This window comes from Oryctolagus cuniculus, chromosome 11 (genome assembly GCF_051225735.1).
Source record: "Oryctolagus cuniculus isolate XC-2025 breed Fujian yellow rabbit chromosome 11, ASM5122573v1, whole genome shotgun sequence".
NCBI classification, from domain to species: Eukaryota; Metazoa; Chordata; class Mammalia; order Lagomorpha; family Leporidae; genus Oryctolagus; species Oryctolagus cuniculus.
In genome coordinates, this window is record NC_142877.1 from 14,439,758 (window position 1) to 14,463,399 (window position 23,642).

Sequence of the window (23,642 nt, forward strand, 5' to 3'; positions counted from 1 at the left end):
CCAAATTCCTGCAACAGCCAGGGCTGGGCTAAGCTGAAGCCAGGAGCTGGGAACTCAGTCCAGGTCTCCTGTGTAAGTGGCAAGTATTCAGGCCACTGCCTGCTGCCTCCCAGGATGCACATTAGCAGGAAGTGGGGAACAGGGCGTGAGGCCGGGACTAGAACCCGGGCACTTTGATGTGGATGTGGGCATCTCAAGCGGCGTCTTAACCCCTGCACCAAATGTCCACACCTCTTCTTTGATTTTAAGGGAAGGTAGATTTGCGGGCCCAAGGAGAAGACCGGGGCGGTTGGGGCCCTCATGGAAGTAATCGAAGTTTGTGCTTCCTCCACCTGTCCTTGGGGACACAGCCAGGCTGTGACTTCAGAGCTTTGAGGCACTTCCTGAGTGCCTGCAGATGATCGGGCCCCAGTTTGCAGAAGGATTTCAAGACTTGGGTGAGGGAAGCATGCACAACTGAAGTCACCAGGAATAATTAGGTCAGTGAGAGGTTGGCATGGAGGGAGAAGAGGCAACAGCCTCCAGGTCATTTGTCTGAAGTAGCAGTTGCTGTGGGAAGGGGAAGCAATGCCAGGGGCCTTAGGGTTCCTGTCAAAGACTTAGAATAACTCAGACACCCCAAGTTCTTGTGTGGAGGGGGTTTCGCAGGCTGTGATATGAAGTTGGAGTGGGCCATGCAGAGAGATGGTACCCGTCACTGTCAGTGACGTGGTTAGGGGTTTTAGAACAGGGATACCTGCAGCAAGTCATGTTTTTTTTTTTAAACATTAATTTATTGATTGATCTGAAAGAGCAGCAGAGAGAGGGAAGCACAGAGACAGAGACCTTCCATTTGCCGGTTCATTCCCCAAGTGGCCCTACTGGCCAGGGTTGTGCCTAGCCGAAGCCAGGAGCCAGGAACTCCATCCTGGTTTCCTACATGGGCATCAGGGGCCCAAGCACCTGGGCCATCATCCAGTGCCTTCCCAGGCACACTAGTAGGGAGCTGGCTCAGAAGTAGAATAGCAGGACTCAAAGGGGTGCTCTGATATGGGATGGTGGCACTTTGTTGTGCCATGACACTGGTCCCAGAGCAAGTCACTTTACCTCTCTCAGCTTCAGGCTCTGTGTATAATATTCACCTTCAACAAATGTCAAGGTGAGAGATGTGTTCTCCTCCTCCTCTCCCTCCCAGCACCACACTGCTGGGACCTCTAGGATCTGTGGCTGCACAGAATTGGATCTCACAGCTGGCTCTGTCTTGTCTGGTGTTATGTTGGATGTGTTGTCGAACTACCCTGAGCCTTTCTTTGTTGTAACATTGGGACAATAATATTAACCTCTCAGTGTTATGATGGGGTTCAACTATGTGTATAATAGTGTTTTGGGGACAGGGTAAATGCTAAATGTATGATATCAGCTCTCATAATTTATCACTGTCATCTGATTATCCGGCTCCCTGTGAACATTTGCTTTTGTGAGAAGGTACATTAAACACATTTGTATTCAGGTATAAATAGCCAACCAAGATTTACTTGTTGCCTTGGTGGGAGAAATTGTGTTTTCCTAGGGGACACATCCTCCAGCCAGTTCAATCACATCCATTCTAGTGGGCACAGGCACTGTGGGTGCTGTCCTGGGTGCTGAATGGAAGTGCATGAGAGGGAGGGGCACTGTAAGCACCAGTTGGGTTCACAGAACTGTTTCATGGTGCAATGGGCTGGTGCCCCTGGGACTTACGTGGCAGATTGGGGAAGTCTTAGTGGCAAAGATGGCAGTTGAATTCTGTGATAGAGCTTTGATTGGTTTAACTTAGCAGCTTTGGAGGCAGACGTTCCAGGATTTGACTTTAGCTCTGCCACTGATAGCTGTGTATAGTTTTGGGAAAGTTAATTTACCTTTTTAAAAAAGGATTTCTCTATTTATTTGAAAGAATTACAAAGAGGCAGAGGCAGAGGGAGAGGGAGGGAGGGAGGGAGGGAGGGATCAACTTTCCATCTGCTGGTTCACTCCCCAAATGACTGCAACAGCCGGAGCTGGGCTGATCCAACACCAGAAGCTTCCTCAAGGTCTCCCACATGGGTGCAGGGGCCCAAGCACTTGGGCCATCTTCTGCTGCTCTCCCAGGCCATAGCAGAGAGCTGGATTGGAAGTGGAGCAGCCGAGACTTGAACAGCGCCATATGGGATGCCAGCACTGCAGGTGATAACTTTACCTGCCACATTATAACACTGGCCCTGGCCCCCATTAACCTTTTTTTTTAAAAAAAAAAAAAAACAGGCAGAGTGGACAGTGAGAGAGACAGACAGACAGAAAGGTCTTCCTTTTTTCCATTGGTTCACCCCGCAGTGGCCACTGTGGCCAGTGCGCTGCGGCTGGTGCACCATGCTGATCCAAAGCCAGGAGCCAGGTGCTTCTCCTGGTCTCCCATGCAGGTGCAAGGCACAAAGACTTGATCCATCCTCCACTGCACTCCCGGGCCACAGCAGAGAGCTGGACTGGAAGAGGAGAAACCGGGACAGAATCCGGCTCCCCGACGGGTTAGAACCCGGGGTGCTGGCGCCACAGGCGGAGGATTAGCCTATTGAGCCGCGGTGCCGGCCCAATAACCTTTTTATAAAAAAAATTATTTTTTAAAGGCAGATATTAAGATGAAGGTGGCCGGCGCCGTGGCTCAATAGGCTAATCCTCCGCCTAGCGGCGCCGGCACACTGGGTTCTAGTCCCGGTCGGGGCGCCGGATTCTGTCCCGGTTGCCCCTCTTCCAGGCCAGCTCTCTGCTGTGGCCAGGGAGTGCAGTGGAGGATGGCCCAAGTCCTTGGGCCCTGCACCCCATGGGAGACAGAAGAAGTACCTGGCTCCTGCCATCGGATCAGCGCAGTGCGCAGGCCACGGCGGCCATTGGAGGGTGAACCAATGGCAAAGGAAGACCTTTCTCTCTGTCTCTCTCTCTCACTGTCCACTCTGCCTGTCAAAAAATAAAAATAAAAAAAAGATGAAGGTAGAGAGAAAGAGATCTTTCATCCCCTGATTCATTCCCCAAATGCCTGCAGTAGCCAGAGTTGGGCTAGCCAAAGCCAGGAGCCAGGAACTACATTTGAATCTTTCAAATGGGTAGCAGGAGCCCTAAGCACTTGGGTCATCATCCACTGTCTCCTAGATGCAATAGTAGGAAGCTGGATCAGATACAAAATGGGGCACTGGCATTGCTGCACCACAACACTGCTGTCTCCTGGTTTATCATGACAGTTAAGTGAGATGGTGCCTATATGAAATGCTTGGCATGGCATCTGGCACAACGGCAAATTCACATTAATAAAAGCCACCTTCACTGAGTGCTATGTGCCACAGCTCACCTAGGATGTCCTGAGTATAAATGTAATTACATGACTATGTTGCCTCATTGTTACATTTAATAGGCAGGACAATCTTAAGAGTTTGGTGCTGTTAGCCACGTGGGTGGGGAAGCTGAGGTGGAGAGTGCCTGGTTCACTCTACATCTTATTTAAAGCTGAATTCTTTGGGGGTGGTTAGAGTTCTGATAGAGGAGACGAGGAAGGGAGGGAGGGACAGGAGAGGGCATCAGGCTGAGGAAGTGGCTTGGGTGGCATATGGGGCCCTGAGGTGCCTGGCCAGGCTGGGTGAAGGAGTCAGAGGGTGGGGAGTTCTGGATGTCTGGGTGCAGAGGTTCCACTTCCGTTGGCAGGCAATGGGGAACCCTTCTCAGAAATTAAGTAAGATCAAGGCATGATTGAAGCTGTGACTTATTTATGAATTCACACTTCACTTTCATTCACATTGTAGAATTAATATATGTAACTGTAAAAAATTCAGATGACATGGGAGCATACCAAAGAGAAATAAAACCTTCGCAGTATGCTGGTTGAAGTGTAAATTGGTACAACTACCTCGGAAACCCATTCGGGAGCGTCTGCTAAGACTGAACAAATGCCTACCCTTGTGACCCAGCAGTTCTGCTCCTACATGTATTTCTGAGAGAGTCAGGCACAGACCAAAATTCATGCATTGAAATGATCACAGCAGCTAGTTCTGATAGCCTCAAACTGGAGGGAAGAAAACTCCAAGGCTCATCATTAGTACTCTGGTCGGCTAGACTGTGGTATATTCAGACAGTAGGATGCCATGTAGCACTGATAATAAACAGTCCACAGCTACTCACAATGTGGGGCATCTCAAGTCATCAGCAAACTGTTGAGCAGAAAAAGGCAGGCCAAAACAAGAGAAAGACGTGTTCTTGACATACAGCTCAAAACCAGGCAAAACGAATAGCTGGTATTACAGATAGCACAGGGCTACCCTCGTGAGCAAGACAGCGACTGGAGGACAGGTTGCAAGAGATCTTTGGGGGTCCTTGCACTGCTGTTTCTGCATGCTGGGTGGGTGAGTGTGCTTAGTAAAACCCATCGAGCTATACCCATAAGCTCTGTGCATTCCACCATCTGTAGCTTATAATCAGATGTAAAGTAACAAAAAATGATCTCCCATACACCTCCTCTAGCCATCTTTCTCCCTATGGTTATTCACCATTAACAGTTTGGCTCTTATCCTTCCAGATTTTTCTGTGCATATGCATAAATATAAAGATAAAGCTATATTTATGTGTATGCTATGTATAGCTCTACAAAAATGGCATCACATTTTACATACTGCCCTGCAACAACATGCTTTTCTAACTGAACAGTCGGTTGAGAGAATCTTTCCATGCCATTGCAGATGGAGGTGGGGAAGATGGGTCTCCTCCCACAGCTGCAGTGTTTCATTGTGGGGAATGTGCTATTCAGTTAACTGGTCCCATGTTAATGAACAGTTAATTTCAACACTTCATTGGCATAAACAGTACTGTGGAGCACCCCTTCTTGCATATCTTTGTGTGCTTTTGTGACTATTTGTGTAGAATGAGTTAGTAAAAGTGGAATATATTGAGCTGAAGTGGTAATTTAATCAGTTAATGGCTCACGGGGCAAGTGAGTTGGAAAGAGAGAGACCAGTTAGGAGGCTGTTAAGAGAGCTGAAGCTCAGGGCCAGCGCTGTGGTGTAGCGGGTAAAGCCGTCGCCTACAGTGCCAGCATCCCATATGGGTGCTGGTTTGAGTTCCGGCTGCTCCACTTCCGATCCCGCTCTCTGTTATGGCCTGGGAAAGCAGTAGAAGATGGCCCAAGTCCTTGGGCCCCTGCACCTGCGTGGGAGACCCAGAAGAAGCGCCTGGCTCCTGGCACAGCTGTAGCCATTGCAGCCAATTAGGGAGTGAACCAGCAGATGGAAGACCACCTCCCCTCCCGCCTCTCCTTCTCTGTGTAAGTCTTTCAAAGAAGTAAATAAATGTATCTATCATAAAAAAAAAAAGATAGCTGAAGCTCGAGGTAGTTCTGGTGGTTGGCTGTGACCATAAACAAGAAGGGAAAAGATGTAGGATCTAAGACATATCAAGGACAAAAGAGTTTCTAAAACCTGGCATCTAATGAGAGAGAGAAGTCAGTGAGATCTCAGAAGGTGTTGAGTACAGGTGGCTGGAAATTTTGCAGTGAAAACCAGAAGCAGCTGTTCAGGGGACGTGGAGCTGGCGATAGGGTTTGCCTGGGACCGTGTAGAATTCAAGGAGCCTTCTCCTCTTCCAGGCAGTGATGTCCAGAATGCGGATATATGCAGGTCTTGCTCTGGTCAGAATTAAGGGCTATAGACCTGCGTGTAGGACCTGAGTATAGGGTTGGTCCTGAGGCTATGTGAGGGAATGAAATCACCAAGAAGGAGGATGGAGGTGGGGAGAGAGAGGGAGAGAAAGGGAGCGCGCCCAGGGAGCACTAAGACAGAGGTCAGAGAGGTAGCAGACCCATCAGAATTCAGGATCACAGACCTCCAAGAAGGAGGGGTGAGAAGTGATGCCAGTTCAGAGGATGAAATACTCAGTAGCCTAAGTTAGTCCCCCTCCCTGCTGGCCCCAACATGAGTTTTGTCATTCCATCTTTCACTTGCTTTTCCAAGCCCTTAACACGTTTGTGACTAATCAGTGTGATCATCTGTTTTGTGTCAGCCTTCCCATCGGGACCATGAGCCCACAGAGGAGGGACCGTGCCACTCTTGTGCCCCAGCTTCAGACACATTTTGGCCCACAATGGCCTTGGTCCCCCAGGACACTGCTGCCTCTGGCAGGGCTCCAGCTGGCCATACATTCTGCCTCTTCCTCCAGCCCCCGCCTCCCTCACTCCCACATATACTCTGCACAAGTGAAAAGAGAAGGGACTTGGGGCTCTGTAGGAGAAAATAGAAGCTGCACAGTTTGAATTTTGGGTGCAGAAAGTATGAATAGGTAGTGGAAAAAAAGGTCATCTCAATTTATTATAGTTAGAGTGGCCAGCCTTGAGGGCAGTCTCGCTGCCCTTATTAATAAAGGACTCAAGCCCCAAGTCTCTAGAAGGGAGTCCCAAGAACCCTGCTGGAGGGGCCTCTCACCGCCCCACCCCTGTGCTTGGAAGGGACGACCCTTTCTCCGTGCCTGCATCCTCCACACCACAGCCCTGGCACCCCCATGTCCCATGGCAGGAATGGTGTTTCCTTGGAGATACTGGAACCCCACCTGTGCGAAGGCTTTTGACCTTTGACTTACTTAGGGTGCCAGCCTAAGTCAGGCTTCTGCAAAGCAGACCCTGAGATGGAGTTGGGGTTCATGTGATATATGAAGGAAGTGCCTGCAGGGGAGACTGGGGGTGGGGTGGGAAACGAGAGGCAGAAGGTGAGAGTGAGGGGTGTTCCTGGGCACATCCCCCAGAGGGTGGCCCTAGAGTGGTAGAAAGAGGCAGAAGACAGAGGTGGCCCAGGCAAAGCCTGGAGAGGACAACTGGGGGAGAGGAGGGGAAAGAACTGAAGAGGTCAGCGTGGGCCAGGAGGAGGAGGAGGAGGAGGAGGATCAGGATTCCTTCCCTTCTGAGGGAGGAAGGGGCCAAGGGACAGATTGGGAGGTCTGAGGTTGGAGCAGTGTAGAACAGAGGCAGAGCAAAGCAAAGAGAACTTATCTCTTCAACCAGGTAGGAGAAAAGTCATCTGCCTGGATGGATGGATTAAGGGGTTGGAGGTGGGAAGCATTGGAACAGTTACTGTGGGGACCAGGAGTCAGCAGAGGTGACCAGCGGATGGGCACGGGGGCCGAGGTTAGACAGTGAGCATTGTTGGTGTGGTTGGGCACAGTCCTGGTCCCCAGGTTGGAGAAGCTGGCATGTCAGGAGACGCGTGTGTCCCTGAGGGCATTAGCAAGGCGGTTGGTGAGGGCAGATTTGGGGAGCATCAGGTCTTTCTCTATAGTGGCTGTCACTCCTTTTGTTTAGCACCTACTGTGTGCCAGGCACTGTGCTAAACGCCCTTTCAGCAGCTCCGTGGGAAGGTGTCACCCATCCTGCCCGAGGTCCCGCTGTCTGGTTGCCCAGCCAGGAGAGACATTACCTGGGAAGTCCAGCTGGGAAGCCAGGCTCACCTGCGTGTAGAGTCAGGGCCGCTGCACGGCCCCTGGGGGCCTGGAGGTGCAGAATGCCACACAGGTGTGAAGTGTATCCCTCCAGCCTCCTCCGCAGCCCCTGGGGACTGAGCTGTTTGTCATGCTTTGCTCCCCACTCTTCCGGGAGAAATGTGTCAGCCCTGTGGGTGGAGACGCCGGTGTACAGCTCTGACACAGGACGCTGCAGCGGGTCAGAAACCCAGGCAGGTGTCTGCAGCCTGCCCCACGTCGGGGCTCCGTGTCCCCCGTGTTGTGGGGGGGTTTGTCCCTGTGCATGTGACTGGACCTGTGTGTGCACACGCATGTGTGGAGGGACAGCTTCCTGGGCCGGTGAACCCGTGTTTCTGAACAGGTGTGTGTTTCCAGGTCTTTCTCTGTCCCTGTCCCTGCTGTGCACAGAAAATCACAGTAATAGCGTCGGGGCGGGGTGCAGCTGCAGCAGCAAGTCCGAGAAGGAACAAATGGCAGAATGGAGTGGCGACAGGGGCACGCGCGCTCTCCCACGTGTTCAGAGGCACACAGGGTGCCACACACACAAATGCCGCATGGCAATTCTCTCGGGCCTTCCTGTGTGTCGGGGGGGGGCATCTGGTTCTTGCAGAGGTGTGACTGTGTGAGTGTCTGGCACACGTTTGGATGCACGCACCTGGTTACCCGCAGAAACATACAGAATGGCAGGTATGAGACCTGCTAGTGCAGGAGTGGGGACACTAACGTGTACTGCCACACTGTGTCTTCGCGTGGATATTCCTGTGTGTGTGTTTCTGTCTCCACACACGTGTGCAAGTGCATGTGTGCGTGTGAACCTTCGAGTCAGGGAGGACTGTGACACTATCCTCCCTGGGAGTGAGGGGAAGGCCTGGCACACAGACCCAACTCCCTGTCTTCTTGCTGGAGCACACCTGGCAGAAGTGGGGTGGGGGTGGTGGGAGGCTTGAGTGGGGCTGCTTTCCCCAGTGGGTCATTTGGTGACATTGAAGCAGTCCCTGAGGTATACCAGGCCACCCTAGACTTTGTGGGGTCAAGGGAAAGACTCCTCCCTTTACAGAGCCCGCAGTCCCATTGGGTGGGATATGCAAAGCTTGGCTCACCGGGCTATGGGCAGTGAGCCGACAAGTCCTTTACCTCTCTGTGTCTCTTGTTGGCACTAAGCGAGGGGGACAGTGGCACCCACTCCTGGGTGGCTGGGAGGGTTGGGACTGTTCTGGGGGCGGACACTCGTCTATTGCAGTTACTAACTGAGCATCTAAGGAGGCTCCCCTGGTCTGCTGCTGACACTTCAACAGTGAACAAAAATCTGTGTCCCCATGGAGTTGATGTGCCTTCGGCATGGAGGAAGCCGGCCAGCACCGCATGCTGTGTTGGGATGATAAAGGATGCTGTGTTGGGATGACAAGGAAAACAGGGCCTGAGGGTGGAGGGGCAGGAGGTGAGCAGGGCCAGGAGTGGGCAGGAAGGCCCGGGTAAGGTGGAGTGGTCCGGACAGGCAGGAGAGGCTGCTGTTTCAGCAGGGCCAGGGGTGGGTAAGATGGCGTCCGTCCACAGGATGGAAGCCCCTGGGAGGGATTCAGCAATGCTTGGAGCTGTTGTTGACCGCCACAGCTGCCCTGAGCTGTGCTACCGGTGTCCAGTGGCTGGAAGCCAGGGACACTGGGAGACTGCGCTGCCCCGGATGGCCCCCAGCAAGCGAGTGTGCCTGCCAACGTGCCCTTTGTGCTGAGGTTGAGACGCTCTGGTCTAAATCCACGCAGAGCCTTTGACAGTCTGACACGTAGTGGGTGCTTGATGAATAGAGGCCGAAGAGGGGGAGAAATGATTTGGAGGAGGGTGTAGGGGAGCATGAAGTCACAGGTGGAGAAAGAGTGCTTGTGAAGGAATCCACCTTTAACCAAACGCGTATGGTGCTGGTTATCTGGTGGGTGTGGATGGCAGGACTGCCCCGGGGGACAGGGGTGCCAAGGGTGCAGCCTGTAATATGGGGTGGGGAGGTGGGTGGGCTCAGGAGGGGACCGAAGCTGGACCATCGCCTACCACGGAAATGCTAAGCCGATGACTTGTCTCTCTGTCCCCCTGCCACGTCTCTTTCCTCAATCTCTCTCGGCCTCTTTGCCCCGCAGGGGACAGCCGGAGGCTGAAGGGGGCCATCCAGAGGAGCACAGAGACAGGCCTGGCTGTGGAGATGCCCAGCCGGACGCTGCGCCAGGCCAGCCACGAGTCCATCGAGGAGAGCATGAACAGCTATGGCTCGGAGGGCAAGTGAGTATGCGGCCCGCACCTGCCCCTCAGCCTCCTGGCTCTTGCTGGCTTCTTGGTGCAGGGATGGGGGAGCTGCACCGCCCCAACCCCTAGGAGCCCTGGGGCAGTCCCGGCTGGCAGGGGCGTTGGCTCAGGGCCCCCAGACCGTGCCCATCTTTACAAGTGTGGCAGGGAGGCAGCTGGGTATCTCAGCGTCTTCGTGGTTTCTGCTTTACTTGCTTTGTTTCCGAGGTCCCAGCCAGTTCTCAGACGTATACATCACAGCTTGGGGAAGCCACAGCCTGCCCCTCCAGCCCCAGAACCTGAGCGCTGCCTGACTCCTCCCAGCATCTCCCTGGCTGCAGCCACAGCCCAGGGCAGCTCGTGACAAATGCAGACTGAGGGCCCTGCCTCCAGGCTGCTGAATGAGCCCCTCCAAGTAGAGCTCATGTTTGAAAGCTGTCCAGTCATCTAAACTAGGCATTTTTCATTTTTATGGACACCCTTGAGAATTTAGGGGAAGCTGTGAGTCCAAGTTCCCCCAATAAACACTCACAAACATGCACACCCTAATCATGCATACACGTTCTCACACACACAGCTACGCAAACTCTCTTCTCCTAACACCAGCGGTGCCCAGATTCCCCTAAAATGCACCTGTGGGTCCCTGGAAATAAAACTTTGATCTGAAGCAATTTCCTTATTGTTCAGAGAAGTTAAGGAACTTGCCCCGAGTCACACAGCGTGGCCTGGTGTGGGACCCAGCAGTCCTGACCCAGCCGAGGCATAGTCCACGGCCTCACATCACTTCAGGGTCCCAGCAATCCTCAGAGGCGGGGGTGGGTGGGAGGTCACGATCCTTGTCACACACACGTGGAGGCTGAGCCTTGGAAAGTTAAGTATCACACTGTCCAATGCAGTATTTAAATGGAAACTGATGAAAACTGAGTAAGGTCACATACTGTGTGGCTCTGTCACACTAGCCACGTTTCAGGTGCTTGGAGGTTCATGGCTAGTGGCGACCACCCTGGATGGCACAGAAAACAGAAGCCATCCGTCATCACAGAAAGTTGCATCGGACAGCACTGGCTAAGGGGCTTGTCCAAGGGCGGCCGCCAGCCTGTGCAGGCTGGGCCTGGGTCTCCGCTCCCTCCCCTTGCTCTCCTCATTTCTGGCCCTGCCTCCCAGCCGGGCGCTCCTGCTGGCTGCAAGCCGCATCCACCCCCAGCCCCTCCTAAGCTGAGCATCTCCTGCCTCCTGGATGGCCTTGCTTGGCAGATGCTGCGGTTCCGCCCGACTCCTAGTGAGACTTTCCGGTGGGTGAGAAGAGGAGGAGCACAGGCGGAAGGGAGGGGAGGAGGAGGAGGAGGAGGAAGGGAGCCAGTGTTTTCTTTTTAGATTTATTTATTTATTTGAAAGGCAGAACAGCAGAGAGAAGATTTTCTGTTCGCTGATTCACTCCCCAGATGCCTGTGACAGGGCTGGGCCAGGCCAAAGCCAGGAGCCAGGAGCTCCATCCAGGTCTCCCATGTGGGTGGCAGGGGCCCCAGCACTTGGACCATCTTCTGCTGCCTTCCCAGGCGCATCAGCAGGGAACCGGATTGGAAGTAAAGGAGCCGGAACTTGAACAAGCGCCCATGTGGGATGCCGGCATTGCAGGCAGTGGCTTAAGCTGCCGCGCCACAGCACCGGCCCCTCTTGTGTGTTTCTTAGTGTGGCTTTGGGGAAGCTACTTCCCTGCTCCGAGCCTAGTTTTTCCGTTCGCAGACAGGGCTGGTGATCACGGAGACCACTCATGCAGCTGTGAGCCTGGACTGAACGGATGAGCATCCCTCACCCACAGATCCAAATCTGAAAGGCAGCAGAATCGGCAACTTTTTGAGGGTCCCTAGGATGCCACCAGTGGAAAATTCCACACCTGACCTCATGTGACAGGGCAGAGTGTGCAGGCGCACAGAAAATCCCGTGTAAAATGACCCTCAGCCTATGTGTATGAGGTGTCTGTGTATGAAGCGTAAATGAAGTTCCTGTCTAGTCTTGGGTCCCATCTCCAGGTCGCCTCGCTGTGTACATGCAGATGCTGCACAATCCAGAGCCCCCTGAGATCTGAAACTTCCCGTCTAGCATCCTGTGTATGGAAGGGCTCTCAGGACAGTGTCGTTGACTATTATTATCTTGTCTGTTGTGATTCAAGCCACTGTCAGTTGGGTATTTTGTTGCTTGCAATCAATTCCATTCTGACAGCTACAGTGAGCCACCCAGATACAGTTGTATCTATTAAGTGCTTAGCGGGGAAGTACTGAATCAATGCTGGCTGTGATGGTGCGGAGTCTGGAAAGACTTGTAGCCAGTGTTTTGAGCCAAACTGAGGAAGGAGCCCAGGGTCTGGAGGATGCTGAGGCTAGCCGTGTTGTGTGGAGGGGCCTTCTTACCTTCCTGAGCAGGCCTGAGTCTTGCTGGAGCCCAGGAAGCTGCTGCCACCAGCCCAGCACCTGGACAGGGAATGGACCCGAAAGGATAGGTGTTGGGGACCTTGAGCCGTGGCCAGCCGCCTCCTTGCTCTGTAGGTATTTGGGGCACTGATTGGATCCCGATGCCACTTCGGAAATGGGAAGGGGTGTGCCTGTTGCCCCCTCTCCCCTACCCTGAGCTTCTGCCAGCCCGGCTTGAACAGCCCCTGCAAGGCTGCAGCCCTTGGTGCTGCTGGGTCTGTCCGTCCAGGCACTGACTCGCTGGCTTGTGCCCCCTTGCGAGTGGACACAGAGGTGCCCCCACGTAGATGTCCATTCCAGTACGTGTGCTTGAGTACCTCCAGGGTGCCAGGTGGTTGGGCTGGGCACCTTGGAGGCCCTGCCCTCCATGAACTTCCCCTCCAGGGCACTGACCAAGCGGCTTGCAGCACGGTGAGAGATGCGGAAGACTCTGGAGATGCCACGCGCCCAGCAGGGTCCCAGGTGCAGAAGGAGTGCATGTGGGTTGGACTAGTGTGTCAGTGAGGATGCCTGCAGGTTACATAATACCCACAGTCCGTGGCTTTAAGACTTGGCCTCAAAGGATGGTCCACAGTCCAGCAGCCTTGGCATACCTCGAGAGCTTGTTAGAATCGCAGTCTCGGGCTCTCTCCCAGACCATTTGCATCTTAACAAGATCCCCACATGGTGTGTGTGTGCACTGAGGTCATAATGACCAGCTAACACCTGTGGAGGACACTAAGTGCAGGCACTGAGCCAAGAGCTTTTGCCTGTATCAGCTCTTTAGTTCTAAACCTGACGGGGGTAGTGTTCATCTCCCCATTTTACAGATGAGGAAATAGAAGCCCAGAGAGAGCAAGTGATTTGCTCGAGGTCACACAGCCAGTAAGTGGCCAAGGTGGGATTCAAGTCCAGGCGCTTGGAGTCTGCCCTTCCTTCTGGTGTCAGTCGTATCCAGCAAGATGTCTGGAGATGGACTTCCGGGATGGTTCGTGGTTAGATGATGCCATCCAGGACCCAGAGTCTCTCTGTCTTTTCCCCCTGCCAGCCTCATCCTGTTTGGTAGGTCCTGTTTATCCTGAGCCTGGGGAAGGGCTTCTGTATGTCAAGCATAGAGGGGCATCCAGGCAAGCTGCCATGGCAACAGAGCAGGCCTATCTCGCTCAAGTCCCTTGAGAAAGGACTGGGAAACAGGAGCTCCCCGGTCACACACACTCTCACCCCCAATCCTGAGATGCTCCCTGGTGACCGCCTTAACTGGGGTTTGCCCAGAACCATTTTGAGCGCAGGCCATTCCCTCGGGAGATGATTCCAGAACATAAGGACAGGAGTGTGTGAGAGGGCAGGGGAGGCGTCCGGTACAGCACCAAGCCAGCCATTCGTGTGGGCAGACAGAGCTTCATCCTGACGGGCGCTCAGGAGCCCAAGGGTCATCCTCCGAGGAGGCGGGAGCTGGGTGTTTACACCTCAGCTCTCTTAGGTTCCTGGCTGGTGCCTGCTCCCCACTAACTGTCTGGCTCATTCTGAAGTGCAGTGAGCTCCGGAGGCCACAGAAGTTCTTTAGGGGCCAGAGAAACCAAGGCACAGGGATGCAGATGCTGGCAGGTGGAAGTCAGCGAGCACTGATCCGGTCGGTGATGGCGGTGGTGGTGGTGTGTGTGGGGAGCAGGCTGGAATGGACTGTCTGCGTACCAGAAACCTCGGGCTTCTTCCAGTTGGTTCTCCTCTCTCATGTTCTGTTATTTTATTTATTTAGTTACAGAGAGAGGTAGACACAGAGAGAGAGAGAGGTCTTCCACCCGCTGGTTCACTCCCCAGATGGCCACAACAGCCAGAGCTGTGCTGATCCAAAGACAGGAACCAGGAGCTTCTTCCAGGTCTCCCACAGGGTACAGGGGCCCAGGGACTTGGGCCATCTTCTACTGCTTTCCCAGGCCATGGCAGAGAGCTGGATTGGAAGAAGAGCAGCCAGGACTAGAACCAGTGCCCATATGGGATGCCGGCGCTTCAGGCCAGAGCTTTATCCCGCTGTGCCACAGCGCCGGCCCCGCCATTTTGTTCTTAATTATCGCTCTTGAATCTGGTGGGTGTTGTGGGCACAACAGGTTAAGCTGTGGACATTCTGTATCAGAGTGACTGGGGTTGAATTCTGCCTAAGCTTCCAGTCCAGCTTCCTACTAATGTGCACCCTGGGAGGCAGCCGGGGATCGCCCAAGTATCCATGTGGGAGACCCGAATGGAGTTCCTGGCTCCTGGCTGGCCCTGCCCCGCTGTTGTGGGCACTTAGGGCGTAAACTAGTGTATGGAAGACTGATCTCTCTCTCTCTGTCTCTCTCTTTCTCCCCCCACTCTCTCCCTCCACCTTTCAAATAAATAAAAATAAAATAATTATATTCATTTTGAAGACTTACCAGTTGAATCCCTCTGGTTCCCTCCGGCCTCACGCCCCGAGGGAGGCCACTCATCTGTCGTGCAGGGTCCCCTCGCTGGGATGCCCAGAAGTCTCCGCTCTGATCCGAGCTCCGTCGTCTGTCCCTCAGCACTCACTTCCTCTGACCTCCCCGGGTGCCCTGACCCGCCTCACTGTGTCTCACATCTAGGTCTTTGCACCCATCACTCCCTCCACCTGGCAGCCCCTCTCTACCCCTCCCTCCTCCTTACCCTCTGACTCACTCCTCCTCCAGATCTCTGCTAAGAACTGGCGCGTAAGCTTTACCTCATATGCCAATTCCAGCTAATTGATAGTGGCTCCCTACAGTGCTGTGTTGAGAAGGATTCTGGAGCCAAGTCCAGGCTTGGCAGGGGTGCTGAAGTTGATTAGCAATGCCTGCCCTGGGCGTGGGCAGACCTGTGCTGTTCCTCTGCCAGATCGCTGGCTTCCACAGCCCCCTGGGCCTCCCCCACCCCAGCGCCCTGTACTCATCCCACGTGTGCCTGTGTGTCCCAGTAGATGCTGAGTTCAGGGCCTGCCCAGCTGGCTCACAGGGGGTGCTCTGCCCGTTTTGATGGGTAATGACAGGGATGAGCAGAAGCAGGTACACATTCCCCTCCTTCCTGCCCCACCCCAGACCCCTTCACCCAGCGTCTTAGCATCCTCTCTGGCAACCCACCTGCTCCTCTTTGCCCTGTGTTGTTCTGAGGCTTCTGGGTCATCGACGTTGTGCTCCCTGGGTGTCTGGGTCATGGTGCCCACAGCCCAGGGAAGCAGTGGGTGAGTCCTTGGCAGGGCCACTGCCTCCCAGAGTCAGGGTCGCCCGCCTGCCAAGGCTGTTTCCCCAGTCACCAGTGTGTGTGTGTGTGTGTGTCGGGGGGCGGTCAGAGCCCCCTCCCCTCCACACCCCTGCTGGTGAGCGGAATCATGTAGGGAGTAACTTGGCCCGGGGCTAGGAGATGGGGCTTGTTTTGTTGTGTTTTATAGGCAGTATTTGTTGAGCATTTGAGCCAGACTCTGTCCTGAGGGGTTTATCTCATTTAATACAGCAGCCCCGGGGAGTATCTCATTGTTACGTGTTCCTAAAGGGAAACTGAGGCTCAGAGAGTTCTCCGTGCACAACCAGTGAGTGGTGCAATCAGGGTTCAAAGCCAGGCCTGCCTGACTGCAGATCGCTCTGCCCTGCCCTGGGAGCACACAGAGACGATACAATGAAATGGTTAAGAAGTTGACCTCTGCAGCCAGGCGGCTGGGGTTCCAGTTCCAGGGCTGCTCCTTCCTAGCCGAGTGATCCCCACCGATTAATACTCAGCAGTTCTGTGCCTTGGCTTCCCGTCCTGTGCAATGGGGGTGCACGATGCGTTAGCCGTGATAGCTCAGCGCTTGGTTCATGACAAGTTCTTGATGAGTAATTGGATCCCAGGCTTCCTGCCCAGGAGCCACACTCACGGAGGGGGCCAGGTTTGCAAATGTCAGGTTCGAGGGACACCGTGCATGCTGGCTCTGCTGCACTGCTTGTTTTGAACACGTGAATTTGTTCCAGCAGGACAGTTTGAACACTAACATGAGTCCGCATTTGGCCGCCCAGGCGTGGTTTCACCCACGAGAAATGCAGGGAAAACGCAGAAAACCACACTGCATAGAAATACCCAATGCCTCATGAGTGCGCCCTTAGTTCCCCATGTGCTTGGGAGCCACGCCCACCCATACCTGGCAGCACAACTCCCCCTCCCCCTTCCTGCTTCACAGCAACCCACAATGTGTATAAAACTGCTAGCACTTACACTACATGCCTCTTTTTTTTTTCCTAAAAATGTGACTTTGATGCCGTTTTCTCCATAAGCTCTGACTTTTAAATGAAAGATTTATTTATTTGGCAGGCAGAGTAAGAGGGATGGATAAGAGGAGAGACAGAGAGGGATCTTCCATCTGCTGGTTTACTCCCCAAATGCCCTCAGTGGCTAGGCAGGGCCACACTGAAGCCAGGAGCTTGGAACTCCACCCCAGTCTCCCACATGAGTGGCAGGGACCTAAGCACTTGAGACATCTCCCGGTGCTTTCCTGGGCGCATTGGCAGGGAGCTGGATTGGAAGTGGAGTAGCTGGGACTTGAACCAGTCCCATAAGGGCTGCTGGAGTGTCACAAGCTGCAGCACGATGCCAGCCCCAGCTCAGATCTTTGTTGCAGAATTATGCACGATACCATCATTTGGAGGGCTGCATATTTCACCCAAAAGCACCATTGTTTACACTGTAGGCTGCACAAAGTGGAGAGGCGAGGCAAGGTAGACGGATGGATGGACACATCGAGGGCAGGCCGTGAATGGATGGGCTGGACAGAGAGCCCATGAGCTGCTAAACCTTTCTGAAACACATCACCCAGAGCCACCCTGCGGCCCGTGCGACCCTTTAATTTCTAATGCCTTTGAGACTGGCCATCCACCTGGAACAGAGAATGGCAGCAAGCCCCTGAATAACCCAGTTACTTCTTTTTATTTTATTTTTTTTTGACAGGCAGAGTGGACAGTGAGAGAGACAGAGAGGTCTTCCTTTTTGCCGTTGGTTCACCCTCCAGTGGCCGCTGCGGCCGGCGCATCACGCTGATCGAAGCCAGGAGCCAGGTGCTTCTCCTAGTCTCCCATGGGGTGCAGGGCCCAAGCACCTGGGCCATCCTCCACTGCACTCCCGGGCCACAGCAGAGAGCTGGCCTGGAAGAGGGGCAACCGGGACAGAATCCGGCGCCCCGACCGGGACTAGAACCCGGTGTGCCGGTGCCTCAGGCAGAGGATTAGCCCAGTGAGCCGCGGCGCTGGCCCCCAGTTACTTCTTTAACCATTGGGAACTCAGCGAATCCAGGGGCCCAGCCATGCTCAAAGATTACTAATAAGACAAATAAAGCTAACAGGATCTGAGATGCAGGAAATCTCATTTCGCCATTAACATAAAATAAAAGGCTGGCAGAGCACACACTGTAATCTTGTCTCAGGGCTCTGCTTCTGCCAGCGGGGCTCCTGTCCCCCGGAAGAGCCGCCTGCTGCAGCCCTGCCCCCGTCGCCCTCCAGAGGACCTAGACTTGGTCTCAGGCGTTTGGGTGCTGCCCCTCCTTACTGGTCTGGAGTCAAATCCACTGTGGAAACCCCAGGGAGGAGAGGAGGCTCTCCCAGGCACACTGCGGGCACCGGAGGCCATGCGTGTCCCCCGTTACTCATTCAGCAGACAGAGCTCTTGGAAGAGTTCATGGGAGGTGCCTGCCATGAGAAAACGACATGGATTTCAAAACTGCTCCGAAACAAGTGTCTTTTAGTTTCATTTCTGCACGAAATTTTTGAAGTTCACTTGTTCCCTGTGTGCTGAGCGCCTGGCCACCGGTATCTCATGGCCTCTCTCCAGCACTTCTGCAAGGCAGTTACTGTCTGTTCCTGTTGTATATGTGAGGAAGATGCCGCTGTCCAAGGTACACAGGGTCTGTAAAAGCCCAGTCTTAGCCACTGTCTTCTATTTTCCCAGTGTAAGACCAACTAGAGGGTTTGCCAGAGAAAATTTGTCGAGTTCCTATACATGTGGTACTTAATTCAGCAATAAGCTCGTTCCTTTCTCTCTCTCTCTCTCTCTCTATCTCTCCATCTCTCCATCTCTATCTTTCTCACTCCTTACAGAGAGATTGCTCTCTTCTACTGGTTCACTCCCCAAATGCCTACAGTGCCAGGGTCTCCCACCTGGATGGCAGAAACCCAATGACTTGGTCCATCACTGTTGCTTCCCAGGGTCTGCATTGGCAGGAGGCTGTAGTCAGAAACCTCAAGAGCCAGGTATTGACATTGAACCCAGGCACCCGATATGGGAAGTCGGCATCTGCTGAACACCTGCCACCAGAAAGCTCTTTCATACTCCTTGGCTAAGAGATCCTACGAGCAGAGAGCTTTGACACTGCACTGCCCAGGCGGGCACTGGCTAACTCAATGATTGTCCTGGCTGGCGTCTATAGGGTTGAGTGATCACGTGTGCACTGAGAACACTAATGGAAGCTCAGAGACAGCAACTACTTGTCAAAGGGCACACAGCAAGCAGTGTGGAACTGGTGTGACTGACTTTGGAGCCTCCACCTTCCTTCCTGCTCCAGTGAAGACCCCGGGGTGGAGTCTGTGGGACCTCTGGCCAGCAGGGCCAGCCACCACTTTTGCCTCCTTCCTCCTGTCCCGTGGAGCCTGTGCTTAGCTCGTTCAGGGTTTCTGGGGCATCAACCCCGTTCCTTGGCAGCTGGCGAGGCACCCTGGGATGGGAAATCAGGCAGCCGCCCAGATATTAGAAACAATTACCGCTAATTACCAGGCTTGCCAGTTCCCCTTTGTCTGCTCACAGTCCCAGCAGGATCGCAGGGGCAGACAATGCCGAGTTGGAGGAAACTTTCCATTTCCAGCTCGGGAAGGCCTTGCAGTGCCTGGGGGGTAGGGCTTACCCCCATGCCTTGGAGCCCAGGAAGCCCCGCCATTTCTCTGGCATCAGGAACCCGGATACTCCCAGATAGCCAGAGGGCGTGGTGGAAAAAGAGACCCAGGGTACAGAGGCAAGGCCATGTCACCAGCTCTCAGGGAGTCTAGTCTTAGCCTCAGTGATGTTAATTAAGAGGCTATGGTTGGGGCAGGAGCTGTGGCCTAGCGGATAAAGCCGCCGCCTGCAGTGCCGGCATCCCATATGGGTGCTGGTTCTAGTCCTGGCTGCTCCACTTCCAATCCAGCTCTCTGCTATGGTCTGGGAAAGCAGTAGAGGATGGCCCAAGTCCTTGGGCTCCTGCCTACGTGGGAAACCAGGAAGAAGCCCCTGGGCTCCTGGCTTTGGATCGGCGCAGCTCTGTTGCAGACAACTGGGGAGTGAACCAGCAGATGGAAGACCTCTCTCTAATCTCTGCCTCTCCTCCTCTCTCTGTATAACTCTAACTTTCAAATAAATAAATAAATCTTGAAAAAAAAAAAAAAGAAGAAGAGGCTATGGTAGGGCTGACATTGTGGTACCTTGGGTTAAGCCGCCACTTGCGATGCTGGCATCCTATATGGGCGCCAGTTTGAGTCCCAGCTGCTCTACCTCTTCTCCAGCTCCCTACTAATTCACCTGAGAAAGCAGTGGAAGATGGCCCAAGTGCTCGGGCCCTGCCACCCACATGGGGGACCCAGATGGAGTTGCGGGCACCTGGCTTTGGTCTGGCCCAGTCCTGGCTGTTGTAGCCATTTAGGAAGTAAATCAGTGGGTGGGAGATTTCTGTCTCTGTCTCTCCCTCTCTGTAACTCTGCCTTTCAAATAAATAAATCTTTTAAAAAAGTGAGAGAGAATGTCTATGGTTTTGTAAAAACGAGGCAGGGGTGGGGTGCACATTTCAGTTCCCAGACACCTAGGTGACTTTTTTTCCCATGCTGTCTCTACACAAGAAACACGGTCGCAGAATTGTTGAAATGATGGACTCAGAAGTGGGGCTGCCTGCGTGTACATACCTGCTGCGCTTTGGTCTTGCTTTCACTTTTTCCAGAAGCAGACCCTGGCGCAAAGATTGAAGTGGAAGTAGACGATCAGGCGACCCCAGGAAACACGAGCAGCAGGAAAGGAGGGGGAGGGCCGGGAGCCAGTCAGGATGCCTCAAGCCTGTTAAGTCTATGGGCAGCCCTGGGGGTCCATGCCGGACACCCAGCCACGTTATCCCACCCAGCTGTGGCCAGCCTGCCCTGTGCTCAGGCTGAAGGTGCTGTCACAGCCAGCAAAGCTGCCTGAGACCCAGAGGGAGGCGTCAGAGGTTGTTCAACCTCTCCCGCTGACCCGTGGGCCCCCGGGAACGCCGGTTGTCTCATTTCTTCTTGCAGCCTCAACTATGGGGGAGTGTGCCTAGCATCAGACGCCCAGTTCAGTGACTTCCTGGGCAGCATGGGGCCAGCGCAGTTTGTGGGCCGCCAGACCCTGGCCACCACGCCCATGGGTGAGTGCCCCTAGATCTGTTGCAGATGGCTGGGGTGGGGGCGTCCCCTAGAGTCCTGTCCCTCATCCCCTCTGCCTGTGAGCCTGGAGCCTGGTGCACACTCTGCAGCCCCAGCAGGGCCCTTGGCCTTGGCGAGGGAGTTGGTTCTGTCTGGCTTTGGGCTGGGGGCGGGGGTGGGGGCTGGGGCGGGGGTCTCGTCCTGAAGCCACGAGGAGTGCTGAGTCCTTGCCCGAGCTCCTGAGCCCTTTCCCAGTCTCCTGTCTTGGGGCTCTCCCAGGGGATGTGGAGATCGGCTTGCAGGAGCGGAACGGCCAGCTGGAAGTGGACATCATCCAGGCCAGGGGACTGACAGCCAAGCCAGGCTCCAAGACACTGCCAGGTAAGGGGGCTGCCCTCCCCCACTGAAGGCCAGGGAGAGGTCAGCAAAGACATCCCAAGGGGCATCCAGGCTCTAGAAGGGAGAAAATTGGGTCCAACTTTGGGGAACCCCCTCTGCTCAACTCCAGTGTGTTAAGGTTTGCTTGGGGACCCAGGTGAGATTTTTCTATTGAACTTGTTGGTCTGCCCCACTGGACTAGGCCCTTAGAAGGCTGGGATTGTCTTTCCTGTCCATCATTACACCCCAGTGCTTAGTAGGGTGCTTGGCGTACAGTGGATGCTTAGCAAGTGTGCAGGGAGCGGGTCAGCACGTGGATGATGAAGGCAGAGCAGGTGTGGGCGAGTCGTGGGCTGCGAGAGGAGACAGATGAGTGGAGAGTGAGCAGCAAGAGAGGCAGGACCACCCCGCTCTGGCTCTGCCTGCCAGCCACCCCCACTTGGCCCTGCTGCTCCTCCCCAGCGCCCTAGAGGCACTCCAGTCCCCAGCAGTGGGTGGGCACCCTTTGTGCACCGTCTAAGGAGCCAGACTAACCTGTGCGCCGCCGGCCTCTGCCCGCAGCCGCCTACATCAAGGCCTACCTGCTCGAGAATGGCGTCTGCATTGCCAAGAAGAAGACCAAAGTCGCTCGCAAGTCGCTGGACCCCCTGTACAACCAGGTGCTGCTGTTCCCTGAGAGTCCCCAGGGCAAAGTCCTGCAGGTGAGAGCCACTGGCACACATGGGTGTGCATGTGTGCACACGAGTGTGCCAGAGTGGCAGGGAGGGGCCCCGGAGAGCCTCGCCTGGAGGAGATGGAGCGCCGTGGTTGACCTGAGTGCCGTAGCTGACTGTGTTCTTTTGAAAACCTTTTGGAGCGTCAGCCTCTCCATCTGTGAAGTGGGGGTATTAATGGGACATACCTGATGCCATGGCTATGACGGAGAGCTCTGCTGTGGGCCAGAAAAGTTCTTGTAGGTTTGTTTCTGTAATAAGTTCTGTACCAATGCCAGCCATCACTAGCACCACCACCACCACCATCATCATCATCATCATCACTGTCATCCACTTCTAGAAACTGAAGACACAGGCATGACAGCCTGCGGACCTGGGGAAGGTTTGGTTCCAGCCATTAGGAGGACTCTCGTGGTCGCTCAAGCTTTTTTTTTTTTTTTTTAAGATTATTTACCTGAAAGGCAGAGTTATGGGGGGAGATCTTCTATCTGCTGGTTCACTCCCCCAGATGATCAGAGCTGAGCTGATTTGAAGCCAGGAGCCAAGAGCTGCCCCTACTCCGGTCTCCCACACAGGTGCATGGGCCCAAGGACTTGGGCCATCTTCCACTGCTTTCCCCGCTGTGCCACAGCACCAGCTCCCTGGTCTCTCGAGCCTCAAGCCAGGAGCAGCTGCCCATCAGGGGTGGGCAGGGTTGGCTTGAGTGCCCACAGCAGCCCTGCGCCTACTGTCAGAGCTGCCCCTTGGACGCCTGGGGCTTGCACCTCAGTCCTAGCATCCACCAGTCAGGGTATCCCAGGGTACCACGAAGGTGGGACTTTTGCTAAACTGGGAGGCCCAGGTCCCCTCTAGAGCTGAGTTTTGCACCCTATGGGTGACACCCAGGGTGAGTTTGGTGGGTCTCAACAGTGTTTTCTGGAAAAGGGGACAGAATAGGAAGGAGGACACCACCGGGAGCCCAGTGAGTGCCTGTGGCAGGGCACCTGCCTCACGTGGGCGGTCCTGGCGGGCTCTGTGCCGCTGTGGAGGCGATGTCTCTGTTACTGCCCAAATGTTTGCAGGGACCACACTCGTCTGGAGGCACTTGGAGATCATTTAAAATAACCGGGAGACCACACTGGGCCCCACGGACAAAAGTCTGTGTGTTCTGGCCCAGACTTCTAGGAAATCCTCGGGGTGCATCTGTACAAGGGATGTGGAGTGGGTGGGGGTGGGACCCTTGCTGCTGGGTGCTGTGACCAACGCAGGGCGGGAAGGACTGGCCCTGAGTGACGCCCCTGCTTGTGTGTGCGTCCAGGTCCCCTCCCCTCACAGGGACACGCATCACACCCTTCAGCCTCATTTCAACTTCACCACATCCTTAAAGGCCCTGTCTGCAAACATTGCTCTGCAGTCGTGTGCTGGGGCTTAGGCCTGGCACCTCTGCGTCTGGGGAGAATGGTGCTCAGCCCACGACGCCATCCCTACAGCAGAAGTGGGCCCCTGCCCAGCTACCTCGGTGGCTTGGAGGGCAAATAGTTTAATAGTCTCTGAGGCCGGCGCCGTGGCTCACTAGGCTAATCCTCCACCTAGCGGCGCCGGCACCCCGGGTTCTAGTCCCGGTCGGGGTGCCGGATTCTGTCCCGGTTGCCCCTCTTCCAGGCCAGCTCTCTGCTGTGGCCCGGGAAGGCAGTGGAGGATGGCCCAAGTGCTTGGGCCCTGCACCCCATGGGAGACCAGGAGGAAGCACCTGGCTCCTGCCTTCGGATCAGCACGGTGCACCGACTGCAGCGCGCCGGCCGCGGCGGCCATTGGAGGGTGAACCAACAGCAAAGGAAGACCTTTCTCTCTGTCTCTCTGTCTCTCTCTCTCACTGTCCACTCTGCCTATCAAAAAAAAAAATAGTCTCTGAGCCTCAGTCTAAACATCTGAAATGGGATTGATCACTTTTTGAGGGTTGTTAGCATGGACAGTTCCTGACACACAGTCAACAATGA

The 23,642-nt window shown here is 54.7% G+C and overlaps 1 protein-coding gene across 1 annotated transcript in view; it reads left to right on the forward strand.

Moving 5' to 3' along the window:
* The window catches only part of RIMS4 (regulating synaptic membrane exocytosis 4), a 61,882-nt gene that overhangs the window by 32,520 nt on the left and 5,720 nt on the right, over nucleotides 1–23,642 (forward strand). Inside the window, exons 2-5 of the mRNA XM_051845011.3 lie at nucleotides 9,600–9,738; nucleotides 20,465–20,577; nucleotides 20,855–20,956; nucleotides 21,515–21,654. Coding sequence (XP_051700971.1) covers nucleotides 9,600–9,738; nucleotides 20,465–20,577; nucleotides 20,855–20,956; nucleotides 21,515–21,654 — 494 coding nt within the window. The remainder of the gene's footprint in view (nucleotides 1–9,599; nucleotides 9,739–20,464; nucleotides 20,578–20,854; nucleotides 20,957–21,514; nucleotides 21,655–23,642) is intronic.